Below are 16,492 nucleotides of genomic sequence, written 5' to 3' on the forward strand. Positions count from 1 at the left end.
ACTATTTTGGTCCATTTAATTACAGCCATACCATAAGACCATAAGACCATAAGACATAGGAGCGGAAGTAAGGCCATTCGGCCCATCGAGTCCACTCCACCATTCAATCATGGTTGATTTCAACTCCATTTACCCGCTCTCTCCCCATAGCCCTTAATTCCTCGAGAAATCAAGAATTTATCAATTTCTGTCTTGAAGACGCTCAACGTCTCGGCCTCCACAGCCCTCTGTGGCAATGAATTCCACAGACCCACCACTCTCTGGCTGAAGAAATTTCTCCTCATCTCTGTTCTAAAGTGACTCCCTTTTATTCTAAGGCTGTGCCCCCGCGTCCTAGTCTCCCCTGCTAATGGAAACAACTTCCCTACGTCCATCCTATCTAAGCCGTTCATTATCTTGTAAGTTTCTATCAGATCTCCCCTCAACCTCCTAAACTCCAATGAATATAATCCCACGATCCTCAGACGTTCATCGTATGTCAGGCCTACCATTCCTGGGATCATCCGTGTGAATCTCCGCTGGACCCGCTCCAGTGCCAGTATGTCCTTCCTGAGGTGTGGGGCCCAGAATTGCTCACAGTACTCCAAATGGGGCCTAACCAGTGCTTTATAAAGCCTCAGAAGTACATCCCTGCTTTTGTATTCCAAGCCTCTTGAGATAAATGACAACATTACATTTGCTTTCTTAATTACGGACTCAACCTGCAAGTTTACCTTTAGAGAATCCTGGACTAGGACTCCCAAGTCCCTTTGCACTTTAGCATTATGAATTTTGTCACCGTTTAGAAAATAGTCCATGCCTCTATTCTTTTTTCCAAAGTGTACGACCTCGCACTTGCCCACGTTGAATTTCATCAGCCACTTCTTGGACCACTCTCCTAAACTGTCCAAATCTTTCTGCAGCCTCCCCACCTCCTCAATACTACCTGCCCCTCCACCTATCTTTGTATCATCGGCAAACTTGGCCAGAATGCTCCCAGTCCCGTCATCTAGATTGTTAATATATAAAGAGAACAGCTGTGGCCCCAACACTGAATCCTGCGGGACACCACTTGTCACCGGTTGCCATTCTGAGAAAGAACCTTTTATCCCAACTCTCTGCCTTCTGTCTGACAGCCAATCGTCAATCCATGTTAGTACCTTGCCTCGAATACCATGGGCCCTTATTTTACTCAACAGTCTCCCGTGAGGCACCTTGTCAAAGGCCTTTTGGAAGTCAAGATAGATAACATCCATTGGCTCTCCTTGGTCTAACCTATTTGTTATCTCTTCAAAGAACTCTAACAGGTTTGTCAGGCACGACCTCCCCTTACTAAATCCATGCTGACTTGTCTTAATCCGACCCTGCACTTTCAAGAATTTAGAAATCTCATCCTTAACGATGGATTCTAGAATTTTGCCAACAACTGAGGTTAGGCTAATTGGCCTATAATTTTCCATCTTTTTTCTTGTTCCCTTCTTGAACAGTGGGGTTACAACAGCGATTTTCCAATCCTCTGGGACTTTCCCTGACTCCAGTGACTTTTGAAAGATCATAACTAACGCCTCCACTATTTCTTCAGCTATCTCCTTTAGAACTCTAGGATGTAGCCCATCTGGGCCCGGAGATTTATCAATTTTCAGACCTTTTAGTTTCTCTAGCACTTTCTCCTTTGTGATGGCAACCATATTCAACTCTGCCCCCTGACTTTCCTGAATTGTTGGGATATTACTCATGTCTTCTACTGTGAAGACTGACGCAAAGTACTTATTAAGTTCCTCAGCTATTTCCTTGTCTCCCATCACTAGATTACCAGCGTCATTTTGGAGCGGCCCAATGTCTACTTTTGCCTCCCGTTTGTTTTTAATGTATTTAAAGAAACTTTTACTATCATTCCTAATGTTACTGGCTAGCCTACCTTCATATTTGATCCTCTCCTTCCTTATTTCTCTCTTTGTTATCCTCTGTTTGTTTTTATAGCCTTCCCAATCTTCTGACTTCCCACTACTCTTTGCCACATTATAGGCTCTCTCTTTTGCCTTGATGCATTCCCTGACTTCCTTTGTCAGCCATGGCTGCCTAATCCCCCCTCTGATAACCTTTCTTTTGTTTGGGATGAACCTCTGCACTGTGTCCTCAATTACTCCCAGAAACTCCTGCCATTGCTGTTCTACTGTCTTTCCCACTAGGCTCTGCTTCCAGTCGATTTTTGTCAGTTCCTCCCTCATGCGCCTGTAATTACCTTTAACTGTAGAACCTTCACATCTGATTCTGCCTTCCTTCTTTCAAATTGCAGACTGAATTCTACCATATTATGATCACTGCTTCCTAAGTGTTCCCTTACTTTAAGATCTTTTATCACGTCTGGCTCATTACATAACACTAAGTCCAGAATAGCCTGTTCCCTCGTGGGCTCCAACACAAGCTGTTCCAAAAAGCCATCCTGTAAACATTCAATGAATTCCCTTTCTTTGGGTCCACTGGCAACATTATTTACCCAGTCCACCTGCATATGGAAATCCCCCATGATCACTGTGACCTTGCCTTTCTGACATGCCCTTTCTATTTCGTGGTGCATTTTGTGCCCCTGGTCCTGACCACTGTCAGGAGGCCTGTACATAACTCCCATTATGGTTTTTTTGCCTTTGTGGTTCCTCAACTCTACCCACACAGACTCCACATCGTCTGACCCTATGTCGTTTAGTGCTATTGATTTAATTTCATTTCTAATTAACAAGTCAACCCCGCCCCCTCTACCCACCTCTCTGTCTTTTCGATAGGTTGTGAATCCCTGGATGTTTAACTGCCAGTCCTGAACCCCCTGCAACCATGTCTCTGTGATGCCTACCACATCATACCTGCCAGTCACAATCTGGGCCACAAGCTCATCTACCTTGTTCCGGACACTGCGGGCATTTAAATATAGCACCTTTAATTCCCTATTGACCGTCCCTTTTTGTTTTCGTAGTGTGGTGGACCTTGGTTTACTGAGCCTTTCCAGACACTGTGTCATATTTTGTGAGATGGGGACTATCGTAACCTCTCCTGAGTGCTGTCTTTTCGTGATTTTTTGTAATCCTAAGCAGCTACGCTTCCCACTGATTCCTTCACCTCTTGGTTCCCTGACTTTCCCTTCCCCCCCCAATCTCTAGTTTAAAGTCCTATTGACCACCCCATTTACTCTCTTCGCCAGAACACTGATCCCAGCTCAGTCCAGGTGGAGACCATCCCAACGGTATAGGTCCCCCCTGCCCCAAAACTGATGCCAGTGTCCCATGAAAAAGAACCCCTCTTTCCCACACCACTCTTTCAGCCACGTGTTAACTTCCCTTATCCTTGCCTCCTTATGAGTTTCTCATGATTTACAGATGCAAGAATTTGACACACAACTATAGGTGTAATCCCAAAGGTGAAGAATGCCCTTCAATTTATAGATCCAGTGTTTGAGGCTCAACCAGCCCTCTGGGCAATCCCTGCTGCAGTTTACAGAAAGGGGTGTCTGTAAGAAATTCTTCCAGGCATTTGACCTAAATGCGCTCTTCAAAAAAACAATCCTGCATTTATATATATATATATATATATTTAGTTATACAACCTTGAACCTGTGTCTTCATGTCTTGATGCCTTGGTGTGACTCAAAGTGCTATTTCTCTAACTCATTAAGTATTTAATCTCGTTCTCTAACATCACCTCTGAGGTTAGTTGTTCCTCACACTTTTGCCTCTGATGTTCCACATTGTCCCTCCCTTTAAGTTCTTCTGATTGTAGACAATCTCCAATAATAATTAAACTGAAGATGAACTGTCCCTGCAGTAAGAGCTAAATCATAAAATACCTGAGATGATGGACAAGCAGTCCCAGCGAAGGAAATATTCCCTCACTTCCCATTCATTAGTTTTGCTGTTAAAATCGGAGCCAAATCTGCAAAATTACCATTCTCCTTTCCAACTTTGGAACAAAGCAAGGACTTGGTGAAGTTCCAAGTTTTCATTCTACCATTCACAAAATATTTACAAACCAATTCCTCTCCAATTAGTTCCAAACCATAAGACCGTAAGACATAGGAGTAAGAATTAGACCACCTCGCCCATCGAGTCTGCTCCGTCATTCAATGAGATCATGACTGATCTGATATGATAATCCTCAACCCCACTTTCCTGCCTTATTCCCATAACCCTTGATTCCCTGACTGATTAAAAATCTGTCTATCTCAGCCTTGCACATACTTAACAAATCAGCCTCCACAGTAAAGAATTCCACAGATTCACTACTCTCTGAGAGAAGAAATTCCTCCTCAACAACTCTGTCTTAAATGGGTGACCCCATTACTCTGAGATTATGGCCTCTGGTCCTAGACTCCCCACAAGTGAAGTTCAGCTTTGGTACTGAAATCCTAGATGTGTGACCAGAATGGTTGACAAGGGAAGGGCCGTGGATGTCGTCTATATGGACTTTAGTAAAGCGTTTGACAAAGTCCCTCATGGTAGGCTGGTGAAAAAGGTTGGATCTCATGGGATAAAGGGGGAGGTGGCTAGATGGGTGGAGAACTGGCTTGGTCACAGAAGACAGAGGGTGGTAGTGGAAGGGTCTTTTTCCGGCTGGAGGCCTGTGACTAGTGGTGTTCCGCAGGGCTCTGTATTGGGACCTCTGCTGTTTGTGATTTATATAAACGATCTGGAAGAAGGTGTAACTGGGGTGATCAGTAAGTTTGCGGATGACACAAAATTGGCAGGACTTGCAGATAGTGAGGAGCATTGTCAGAAGCTACAGAAGGATATAGATAGGCTGGAAATTTGGGCAAAGAAATGGCAGATGGAGTTCAATCCTGATAAATGCGAAGTGATGCATTTTGGTAGAAATAATGTAGGGAGGAGCTATACGATAAATGGCAGAACCATAAAGGGTGTAGATATGCAGAGGGACCTGGGTGTGCAAGTCCACAGATCCTTGAAGGTGACGTCACAGGTGGAGAAGGTGGTGAAGAAGGCATATGGCATGCTTGCCTTTATAGGATGGGGCATAGAGTATAAAAGTCGGGGTCTGATGTTGCAGATGTATAGAACGTTGGTTCGGCCGCATTTGGAATACTGTGTCCAGTTCTGGTCGCCACACTACCAGAAGGATGTGGAGGCTTTGGAGAGAGTACAGAGGAGGTTTACCAGGATGTTGCCTGGTATGGAGGGGCTTAGTTATGAGGAGAGATTGGGTAAACTGGGGTTGTTCTCCCTGGAAAGACGGAGGATGAGGGAAGACTTAATAGAAGTGTATAAAATTATGAAAGGCATAGATAGGGTGAACGGTGGGAAGCTTTTCCCCAGGTCGGTGGTGACGTTCACGAGGGGTCATAGGTTCAAGGTGAAGGGGGGGAGGTTTAACACAGATATCAGAAGGACATATTTTACACAGAGGGTGGTGGGGGCCTGGAATGCGCTGCCGGGCAAGGTGGTGGAGGCGGACACACTGGGAACGTTTAAGACTTATCTAGATAGCCATATGAACGGAGTGGGAATGGAGGGATACAAAAGAATGGTCTAGTTTGGACCAGGGAGCGGCGTGGGCTTGGAGGGCCAAAGGGCCTGTTCCTGTGCTGTATTGTTCTTTGTTCTTTGTGTCCATTCCCTGCTGTGAACATTGTGTCCAGTGCGGATCCGGACTAAATGCAAAATTTTCCAATAATGCAATCTCAACTCCAAATCTCAGAATTCTGCATCTCCTCATCTCCCATTAATGAGATAGGACCTGCCCCATCAATCTAACTGGCCTCCTGTTGAAACTGCATGAAACAATATCACCCAGTTACTTGGTTTTAAAAAAAATCTTTGTTTGATTTCTTATCGACATTAAATTTATATCAAACAAAAAATACACTGTCGTAGCTTTTCACCTTCCAGTTATCAGGACAATCACAAGAATACCTTGGTCAGGTGAAACAACAGCATTATACTACATGACAAAAGAGTGCTGATTGGTTGGCAATTGGACTCGGATTAGCAGAATTGCTGTCGTGGAAAATGCACCAGTTAATGGTGACTGACAGTTAACTACCAAGCATTGTTTGAAAATTAAACCAGGCAGCTTGACTCTGATTGGTCGAGGCATTGCCCTGAGGAATGAATCAGTGAATGGCTATCACTTTGTTTAGCTGAGAAAGGTGCAGTATGTGTACATGTTCAGTCTGTCTGCAAAGAATGGGGTCCTGTGTGTTAATGTGTGAAGCTTTCAGGACACTCAAATGCACCACACTGAGCCCAACTATCAATTTTAAATTGGTTGTCAGCATAACTCTTAGCACACTGAGGATTATTTAGCAAATGTTGTCCAATCACAGAATCAAATGTAAATGTTGGACAATGTATTTTGAGTTTTGCAAGCATGGACTGGTTGGGTGCGGTCTGTACCTTACCCATTGCAAACAGCAGCTGGGCATGCTGTTTGATACAATCCACCAGTCTCTGGGACATACGACTTACATACCTAGCATCACACGGACAATGAAATTCATATACCACATTACTCCTTTAGGCACTAAGTCTTTTTGGCTTGACATGCGCACCCTGTTAATGGAGGATATCACTTGTGTTGCTCCAACATAGTAGCAGTGTGAAACAGCTAGCTTCACCTGTTGCTCAGATTTTCACGATACCTTGCCTTTCTTGGGTAATCTGAAGTAGGCTGGGCACATTTCAGGGCACAAAGTGACTGCTTTAGGCCTGCTCATGAGTTTTCGTAACATACAACGCAATAGGATCTGATCAGGATAGCCATTATCCCACAGGATGTCTTTGATGCACCCTATTTCAGCATCAAGCTTGCATGGTGAGCAAATGATTCAGGCCCTATTTACAAAGTTGCTGATAAGTGTGGAACTGTAAGAATCCCAATGCGTGTGTTGTTCAGTGAAGGGGAGCTTGTGGTAGAGAACCTGCAGTAGATTTCTCTACTCCATCACGGAAAGGGAATTCATTTGACTGCTCCATTTAAATGTGAATCTGAGCACAGAATGGAGCCCATTAAAACATTTGAGGAAAATATTATATGCTGCTAAGGATTGTAATATAGCAAACATATCACCCACATAACGGAACTATGCAAGGGGTAGGAGGTTAAGTGTCATTCCATCAAAGACACTTTCCTCATGGAACCATGACAAATGTCTGCAAGAGCTCAGCCGAGAGGGGATCTCATTGCAACACCATCTATTTGGGCATGTGTAGTGTCGTTAAAATAGAACTCAACTGCGCGAGTACTGTGTTCATAAACTCAGCGAATACGGGCGGCACGGTGGTGCAGTGGTTAGTATTGTTGCCTAACAGCACCAGGGGCCCGGGTTCGATTCCCAGCTTGGGTCACTGGCTGTGTGGAGTTTGCACATTCTCCCCAGGTCTGCGTGGGTATCCTCTGGATGCTCCAGTTTCCTCCCACAGCCCAAAGATGTGCGGGTTAGGTTGATTGGCTATGCTAAATTGCCTCTTAGTGTCAGGATAAATGAATGGGGTTATGGGGATAGGGCCTGGGAGGGATTGTGATCGGTGCAGACTTGATGGGCCAAATGGCATCCTTCTGCACTGTAAGGATGCTATGGATTCTATGGTTCTAATACCAACTCATACAATGGTAGTGGGTCTAGATCTCCATGACATAGTGCTGCAGCACAAATATCTATCGCTTCCTTCAGTGGAACACTGGTGATCAGGCTAACAATGTTAAATGAGCACAGCAATGTTATTGGGGTACAAATCCTGCATGGTCTTCACAAATGTGAAGGAATATTTCACCGAGTATGGAGAAAAATAGCTCAAAACTGGTTGTAACTGTTTGCCCATCCAATTGATCAGTTCATGCTGCGCAGGATAGGTCATGGTTAAAATAGAGCGTATAGAGACATCACTTTTGTGTGTTTCTTTGGCAACCCATACATGGATACGGTGAGCCATGAGGTCAAATCCTGCCATATATATCACGTGGCAATCCATCGCTCTTACAAAGGTCCAGCAAGCAATTCTTTTAGGTTACTTTCGAGCAAGGCTGTCCAGTTATGTTGAGCAGCAGGTCCAATGCATACAAATTTGGACTTGTCATTAAGAATGGCGTGCATTTTACTGACACAGTTTCACTTGTTAAGGATGACTATTCCCGTCCCTTTGTCACATTTACTGATGTGTACATCCGGTTTGATCTTAAGGCCTCATAATGCTGTAAGACATTCACGTAGCATGTGAAATCAGACAGATTGTTCGGAATCCCGCAATATGCTCGCGCTAGATTTGCTAGATACGCTTTCAAGGATTCACCATCTTCAGTGGGCTCTGGTTTGTGGAGGGATCATTGGGAGTAGAGGAATCCAAACACAGCAAATACCTCTTCCTGTTTGATTTGGGATGAGGGCACACCAAAATTGAAACCATGGACAAGAACAAACTTCTCACTATTTGAGAGTACATCCCAAAGACTGGCGAATTTTACCAAATAGTAATTCCCTTCTGCTGTTTGCAACGACCAAGACACAGGCTGTACCCAATCAGCCAGTGCTTGCAAAACTCTGTCCAACATTAGATGTGATTCTCTGATGGGACAACATGTGCTAAATAATCCTCAGTGTACTAAACAATTATGTTGACAACCAACTTAACATTGTCAGTTGTATTCATAGTGTGGCATATATGCTTGCACTGGAAGCTACGTATATTAATACACAGGGCCCTGTTCTTTGCAGACAAAAAGAACATGCACACAGAATGCACCTGTTTCAGCTAAACAAAATACATGATAACCATTCGCTGGTTCATTCCTCAGGGCAATGCCTTAACCATTCAGAGTCAAGCTGCCAGGGTTTAAATTTTTAAACAATGCTTGGCAGATAACTGTCAGTCACCATTAACTAGTGCATTCTCCACAGCGACAGCTCCATGGCTGGCAACTGAGTCCACCTGCCAACCAATCAGCATCCTTTTCTCATATAGTATAAAGTTATTGCTTCCCCTGACGTTGGTATTCCTGCGATTGTCCTGGTGACTGCAAGTTGAAAATCTTCGACAAAATGTCTTTTAGTAAGCAAAGACTCAAGTTCTGTATCACCAAACAACTATGAAACACAATGTCAAGCTATCATTTATGGGGTGGTCCTGTAGTTACCAACAAACTCTTAGCTCCACTACACACTCCTCATATTTGATATTACCTGTCTTTTATTTATCTCAAGCTAAAATATTAATTTTCTAGTTTAAGCAGTTGCTTTCTCACTGTTAACTGTTATGCTGCCTCTGGTTCAAAGCCAACAAAACATCTTACTGAATTTACAGAATTGCATCCAATAACAAAGAACACAGTTAAGGGAACAACCAGGTGCGAGTGCTGTAAGGAGCAGCAATCCCTCTTCGTAACCCAACACTGTAATTGGATGTCAGGGAGGACACAGTTGAACAGTTGCTGCCAATAGCACTGGTCAGGGCTGCTATCTTGGATCTGGCCATGGGTTTTCATTATTGCTGGCCTTTATACATTTTCCCCTCACATCAAGGATAAAATGAAGTGTAACACAGGGAAGGCCATTCGTTTCCCAGGCTGGCCTTACAGAAGATGCAAGTTGATGATCTGAGGCAGTTTGGGTGCTGTTACACTGCATATATTGTGCTGCTTCACGACCACTCAACTTGTGCGAGTAACAGCGCAGGAACTGTATCTCAGGATTCTGAGAATGTGCAAAAATGCTTCATAAATGAAGACAAAAGCAAATGGACACTTTAATGGACATTGTTTAGCACCTTTCTCAACTTTCTTCACCCACGTTTACATTCCCTTTGTCCAATTACAGCACCACCGCCCCACGCCCCCCTCCACAGATGCTGCTAGACCTGCTCAGATTTTCCAGCATTGTTTCAGAAATGAAGAGTTTGCTGAGCTGCATCGTGCTTTCTTCTGCAATGGAGTAAAAGTGAGCTTTATTATTTTTAACTGACGGTTCATGAACCCAACTAATCAATTTTGAACCTTAGGTATGTCTTCCCTTTTCCAAAATATTGGGAATGCGGTATCCTCATGGATATTTTAAACAGGCAGATTCAACCACTTGCCATCTGGAGTCAAACCTACATGGTCATTTAAAAGGGAGTATGCAGGGTTATAAATATCAATAGACAACATTCCAATGTCACTGGTAGTAATCTATCGAGCCCCGCCATCTATACAAAGAAAACACACAATCAAAGCAGAAATAAAAGAGAAAGAAGTTGATGTCCTCATTGTTTTACTCATTATTTAAAGAAAGCTGACCTTTGCTTCTATGGAAATAAATATTTGTGACACCATCTCAACATCTTATCCACTGGATTCTCACAGGAATGATGAGATACAGTACCCCAAAGGCCTCGTCAACAAACGGTTGTTTTAAAAAGCATAATTTTTATATCTTAACTCTCACAGCAATGAAGCAGACTTCATGTGACCAGACACAACCTGCTTGTTGAGAATGCCTTTGACTGCAGTCATCCATGACCAGCCTTCCTGTGACTGGAGACAATTCTCATTTGATTGATTGGCATTCCCACTTTAATGCAGCTATGGCACTCATTACAATCAAAGCTTTCAAAACCTGGCACTCAGCCACTGAAAGTCTTGTGTTACAAAATGCTGCTACAGACTAATAGAGAAATGTTTAATTAGACATTATAAACTTTTAATTAAGTTAGAAACAAAGTGAAATTGAAATTACGACAACAAATACCAGACAAAGGCTGAATAGAGCAAAGGTTGAACAGGAAATGAGCAACAGGTTGAGCAGAGGTTAACCAAGCCTTCATTGTGAACATAATATTAGTGTTTACTAAGGTCTTACCCATAATCGCATGCCAACCTATGCCTCTCCACCCACCTCAAATGCCGGTCATATCCTCCATATCAACCCTCACTGCCAGCCTATGCCCCTCCACCCAGCCACCTCCATCCCCCACATACCTTCCCTGTCAACCTTCAGCCCTTCAATGTCCATTTATAAAGTATACACTCTGTGTAGAACCAATGAGCCATGTACTAATGTCATATGTGAAAAACCTTCAAAGGTTATTAATTCACAATTTTCTTTAAAAAATTCAATTTATCATTCAACCAGCCATTTAAAGTGTCAAGAATAATTGAGAAATAGACCTAAGAGAGAAAACCATTAAGCCTCATGATGCATTCTTGGCTGAGAGTCATCCATTAGTCTATAGAAACAGCTGAACCCAAGTGAAAATATTGTTCAATTGACACATTTCTCTCTCAGATATAATTCTCAATTACTCATTGTGTGTTTACATAAAATAAAGAGGAATCAAGTGCTTTCAGTTTGGGGGTCACAAAGGTGTATAGTGGGGCATATGTTGGCATGAAGTTTTGGAGCGAACATTGAGGGTGTATGGATGGCAGAGGTTTGTATGGAGGGAATGAATGGCCACTGGGATGGGTGAAGGGGCATAGTTTGATATAGAGGCCTTGTAAACAGCCCATTCCCATACCCCGGAGCTCCAATGGCTGCCTCTGAACTGATTCCAGGAGCGGTGGGTTCGATACCACTTTGCATGCACCTTAAAGAAAAATCCCACTTTTGCAGGAACTTCCTTCCAAGGCTGGCAGGCTGAGCCAGGAATTCTCCTGACTCCTGCGATCTGCCTCTGGGATGAACGTTCAGCCCGCCCCGTTTAGACGCATACCTCAAGCTGGCATCTATCAGAAAGGTTGGACCATGAATTAATTGAGCTAAACACACTCATGAGGAAACTTTCAACAGCAACTTCTAATACACCAATAAAGCCAATCACCATACAACAACGGATTGTGTGAAAGGGTAATAAATAATAAGCAGAAAATAAATCATGTCTCACAGATGTATTTGCAATACTTTCGCTCCACACTCCGAAAACTGCTGATTTTGAAGATCCCCAAGATTAATTTGAGGAGACAATCATGTAGAATTATTTATGACGATCAAGTATCAAATGAGTCAAGACAATGCAGCATTAGATGTGATGAGATCTGGTTTGGGTGCCATAATGGTGTATGAATTTGGGATCAACTGTTGGGATCATTGTGTAGGCTGTTGGGATCACAGATTGGGTATATAGATCAACTGTGATGGGTGCTGGCATCATGTTTTTCATTCCACTGTTCGCTTAGGTGATCATGAAATTTCATCAAAACACGTAGTAGCCTCAATGCATGATGCATCACATCAGAACAATTAAGTTTACAGAAATCCATTTTTAAAACTGTACTATAAATATTTAAAATTCTGCTCCAATATGCATGCTTGAAATTAAGGCAACGCATTCTCATTTTTTAATTCAGTAATTAAAATGGATTTGTTTGCATTCCTGCCTTGTCCATTGTATCAGCACTTCTTCAGAAAGCACCTAAATACATTCCTACCTCTGACAATCAGGTCTGCAGAGGCGGACGTGCTGTCGACGATGGTTTGGGCAGTGCAGGTGTATTTCCCCGTGTGCCTCAGCTGTGCGTTTTTAAAGAACAATGCTCCACCGTCTCCATTCTGTGGAAAAGCACAAACAAACAAAACGCTTTAGCTCCTCTGGATATTTGGTCCGTCATTTCCCTGCTGGGATTCATCGTGGGACTTGCTTATTATCTTGCGCACCAGAGTACATCATAGATGCTGACAGATAAAAGTGTAAGATTGGTTGAAATTGGCATTTTAGGAGAAACCTGGTAAGTGTCTTCAAGTCAAACTGGAATGTACTCAGTCAGGGGCCGACAGTGACAAAACAATAGACATTTATTCTAAAGACGTCCATGTGGGTCAACTTTTATTAAAAAAAACTCATGCATGACTTAGGATAGGAGATAGGAAGCACAGCTCAAAGTAATAAAACATATTGCTGAGTTATGAATGCATCCACACATTACTGCTAATCCTTACCTAGCTCCCTTACTGTACGTGTAACAACAAAGCATGGAATTCAGTACTATGTCACTTCAGAAAAGCCTCACTTCCATTTCCTTCCACACAAGTGAAACATAACAAATGTACAATTATATAATGGTGGGTTATCAATCAACATGGCTTTGCCTGGCATAGTTTCCTCAGTATGATGAAAGAGTGCTTTTATAAGTCAAGTGCACAGCAGTTCACTAGAGAAAAGGTATGGATATAAAAATTGACAAATGTCTGCTAATTAATCGCAACTGTGCTTGGCATCTGCAAGAATGGTTGGACCACTAGTCTAGTCTAGCAAGGTGTAAATGAACTGGAGGGTGGAATTAAAGGCCATTGAAGTCCCCAGGTGGTCGGGATAATGACCTGGCAGTGCCCACCAGGCACCCTAGCACTGCCCAATGGTCACCATAACTATGCTGGGGCAGTGCCAATATGGTGGGGCCTGACTGGGGGGAGGGGGTGGGCCTATGACAGGGGGAGGCAAAGGGGAAAGCTCCGCAGAGGGAGGGAGCTGGCATAACTCCCACCGTTTTTTTTTAGTGGGATTTTCAAAATGAATCTCCCACACACTGTGCACTGCAGAATTCACATTGAAAATCAGGAGGCGGGACCTATTCCCGCTGGAGAGGCCGGCAGCATAGCGCTGAGTGGGCCACTGCACATGCGCTGATCTGTCGGGAGATTGGTGCATGAGCAATAGCCCTGCACTGCTGGCCTCCCAATCACTGGCTAGCCATGCGACCTTGCATTGCTGGCCAGGCAACTCCTGCCCCCCACCTCATCCCCTGATCGCAGGCCTCCTGGATGTCTCCAAGCCAGCCCCGATGCTCCGCCCCACCCCACCAGCCCCGATTACCCCCCATCCCCCACCTCAGCAGTCCCAATCTCCCCGACCCCACACCCCCCCCCCCCCCCCCCCCACACTAATGGCCAGCCCTGATCAGCCCTTTCCCATCCGCTGCCACTGATGGCGACTGGAGAGTGGCAGTGGGACCCCCTACCCCCATCAATCTCCCCCCATAGGCCACAAATAGGCCCTGCCCCTCTGGCCCCATCCCCTTGGCACTGCCCAAAGCCTGGTGGGCAGTGCCAACTGCCCTTTGGGCACTACCAGCTTGCTCCTTGGACAGTGCCAGGGAGCCAGGCTGGCAATGCCCAGGGGGCACCCCCTCTTACCCCTGACCTCCTGGGGATGGGCCTCAAAGGCCACCCTTCACTCCAGCGGGGTCCCCGTTAGTGGGGAGCTGTTGTAAACCCTGCTGGAGTGAGCCATTCCCGGCTGGGAGGGGGAAGAGATGCTAGGGTAATGAAAGGGTAGTGATGATTTTAATATTTAAATCAACTCCGCGCTGATGAAGCCACTAATCCTGGGGCAGAGGAGGAGGCCGTGGCGCCCAGTAGGGAGCCCGCTAAACGATCTCCGCTGATGTCTCCACCAGTTGCTTTGCTGATGCAGCGCAGCGGGCTGGAAGAACCACCCCTCAGATATCTCTGGATTCCATTAAAAGTCAGGGAATTCCAGGCCATTGCTAAAATGTAAGAAATTCTGGTCAGCCGCTTAAATGTCACAGAACTTTAGTTCAACGTCAATACCTCAGGGAATTATCACATGCTTTTGGAATGAAATTTTGGAAGTCTGGTCACCAACTGACACTTGTTTTTCACGACACTGGTGCCGGAACAAATTAAAATTAAAAGTTGAGTGTTTAAAACTCTTCAGCAACAATCTGTTAACAATTCAAGATTTATAACAGGCAGCAGAAACTGGAGCAACTCGTTCTCATGATCTGTACGGGTTACTGGGCAGTGCCTGGTGTCAGTTTACAATAATCTACAGATGGTCACCTCTGTCTTTAAGCTCCGTCCCATTCCGCAGGATGTCTGCCATAAGGATTTATTCAGACAATACGTCAGGCGGGTAATTGGATCGTGGACACTGCAGGCCACACTAATCTAACTATAATATTGTCTACTGTCACAATCGTTCACTACGTAACTCAGGAAAAGTCAGCTCTGGACAGAGGTTGTAAATAGTGACCTGCATCAAATGCTGCCCCAGTGTAATTAACAATGACTTTCCCTCTTGAGCCATTCAGCTCGGTTTTGCCATTCTCGGGATTTAACTGAAAACATGCTTGAAAGCTAAGCTGTGCCAGACCATCAGCTCACACAATGCTCCTCCAGTTTCAAGTCAAATGGCCAAATGTGTCAGATTTGAGTAACTTTTATGAGCAGAAGGAAAGAATTGAACAAGTTTGGACTCTGGTAGCTGGCTGTGTATCGGTCATTTGGAGAACTTAAGCTGAATATGGCACTAGTCCACAACTGGAAAGACCAAGTCTGTTGAAGCCATTCTGAGAGATTGTTAAGAGGAGAGACGTACAGAACCACGTGGCTAACTGAAGCCTTGCACAAGTTCTGCTAAAACCTTGTTCTCTTGGTGCGAGGCTGCTAACAACTTGGTGATATCAATCTACGCAAATCTCTGTAATGTAGAGAGTGACTAGAACCTTTGATTAACAGAAGCTACAGATACAGCTCGGTGAAAGAACAAAGCCCAATCAATCCTCCCATTATTCATGCATGACATAGCCACACCATGGAAATTATGGTGTAGAAGGAGGCCGTTCAGCCCCTTGAGCATGCTCTTGTCACTCAATTAGATCATGACTGATCTGCCTGTGCTCCATATATATCCCTTGATAACCATACTTAACAGAACTCTATCAAACCTGGTCTTGAAAATTCCAATTATCCCAGTGTATGCAGATTTTTGGGACAGAGTTTGAAATTTCCTCCACCCTTTTGTGTGAAAAAGATCCACTACGTGAATGGTATGCCAGTAGATTTTTCCTTTTACAAGATATTATCAGGAAGTGGGCATTACTGGTGTAATGGCAGTGGGGTGGGCCAGCACGGAGCCACTCGGCCAGGGGAATGAGCTGTGTGCCCTCCAGTCAAATGTGGCCAATAGTGTGGACCAGTCACATACCAGGCCAGACTGGGTAGAGGGTGGCAGACTCCTTGCCCTGAAGGACATTTCGGATTGTCAGATTGTTTTGAATGGGGTCAGCCCAAAAATAGCAGATCTGTAGAATCCGATTTCCCAATTTGCTACAATTCAGCCCTGTGAGTTGTCAATGCCAGCACAGTGTGATAGCCCAGCAGATGTGGTAAAACAAACCACCCCAGCATTCAACCCAGCATATAGGATAGCTCTTGACCCGCTATGGATTGGTACAACTGCAGCCTCCTTGGGGTGGCAGGTTGGCTCTGGTACTCGGGCAAGTGGCAAAGCAGACCTCGTGCTCTCGACACCAAACATTGGAAGCCCAACTTTGCAGACTGGGGCACGTATACAAGGAACAGGGCACACTGGCACTCCATGGGCAGACTCTAGTGAAAGTCCTGGGAGCGAGAAATGGGACGGGCAGGGACATTATGCCAAACGTCAGCTTCCCGATGGCGGGATGGAAGTTGAGGAATAGGTTGGTGGCGGATTAAAGGTGGATTGTGATTCCTGACAGTGGCGGGAGCCTATTTTAATGCATTTGCATGACACGCATACTCATTAAAACGGACAGTTGC

General features: G+C 44.5%; 1 protein-coding gene across 1 annotated transcript in view; it reads right to left on the reverse strand.

The window, feature by feature from the left end:
• The window catches only part of cntn1b (contactin 1b), a 748,714-nt gene that overhangs the window by 310,649 nt on the left and 421,573 nt on the right, over nt 1–16,492 (reverse strand). Inside the window, exon 16 of the mRNA XM_078220219.1 lies at nt 12,379–12,499. Coding sequence (XP_078076345.1) covers nt 12,379–12,499 — 121 coding nt within the window. The remainder of the gene's footprint in view (nt 1–12,378; nt 12,500–16,492) is intronic.

The sequence above is a fragment of the Mustelus asterias genome, chromosome 9, assembly GCF_964213995.1.
Source record: "Mustelus asterias chromosome 9, sMusAst1.hap1.1, whole genome shotgun sequence".
Classification (NCBI taxonomy): domain Eukaryota; kingdom Metazoa; phylum Chordata; class Chondrichthyes; order Carcharhiniformes; family Triakidae; genus Mustelus; species Mustelus asterias.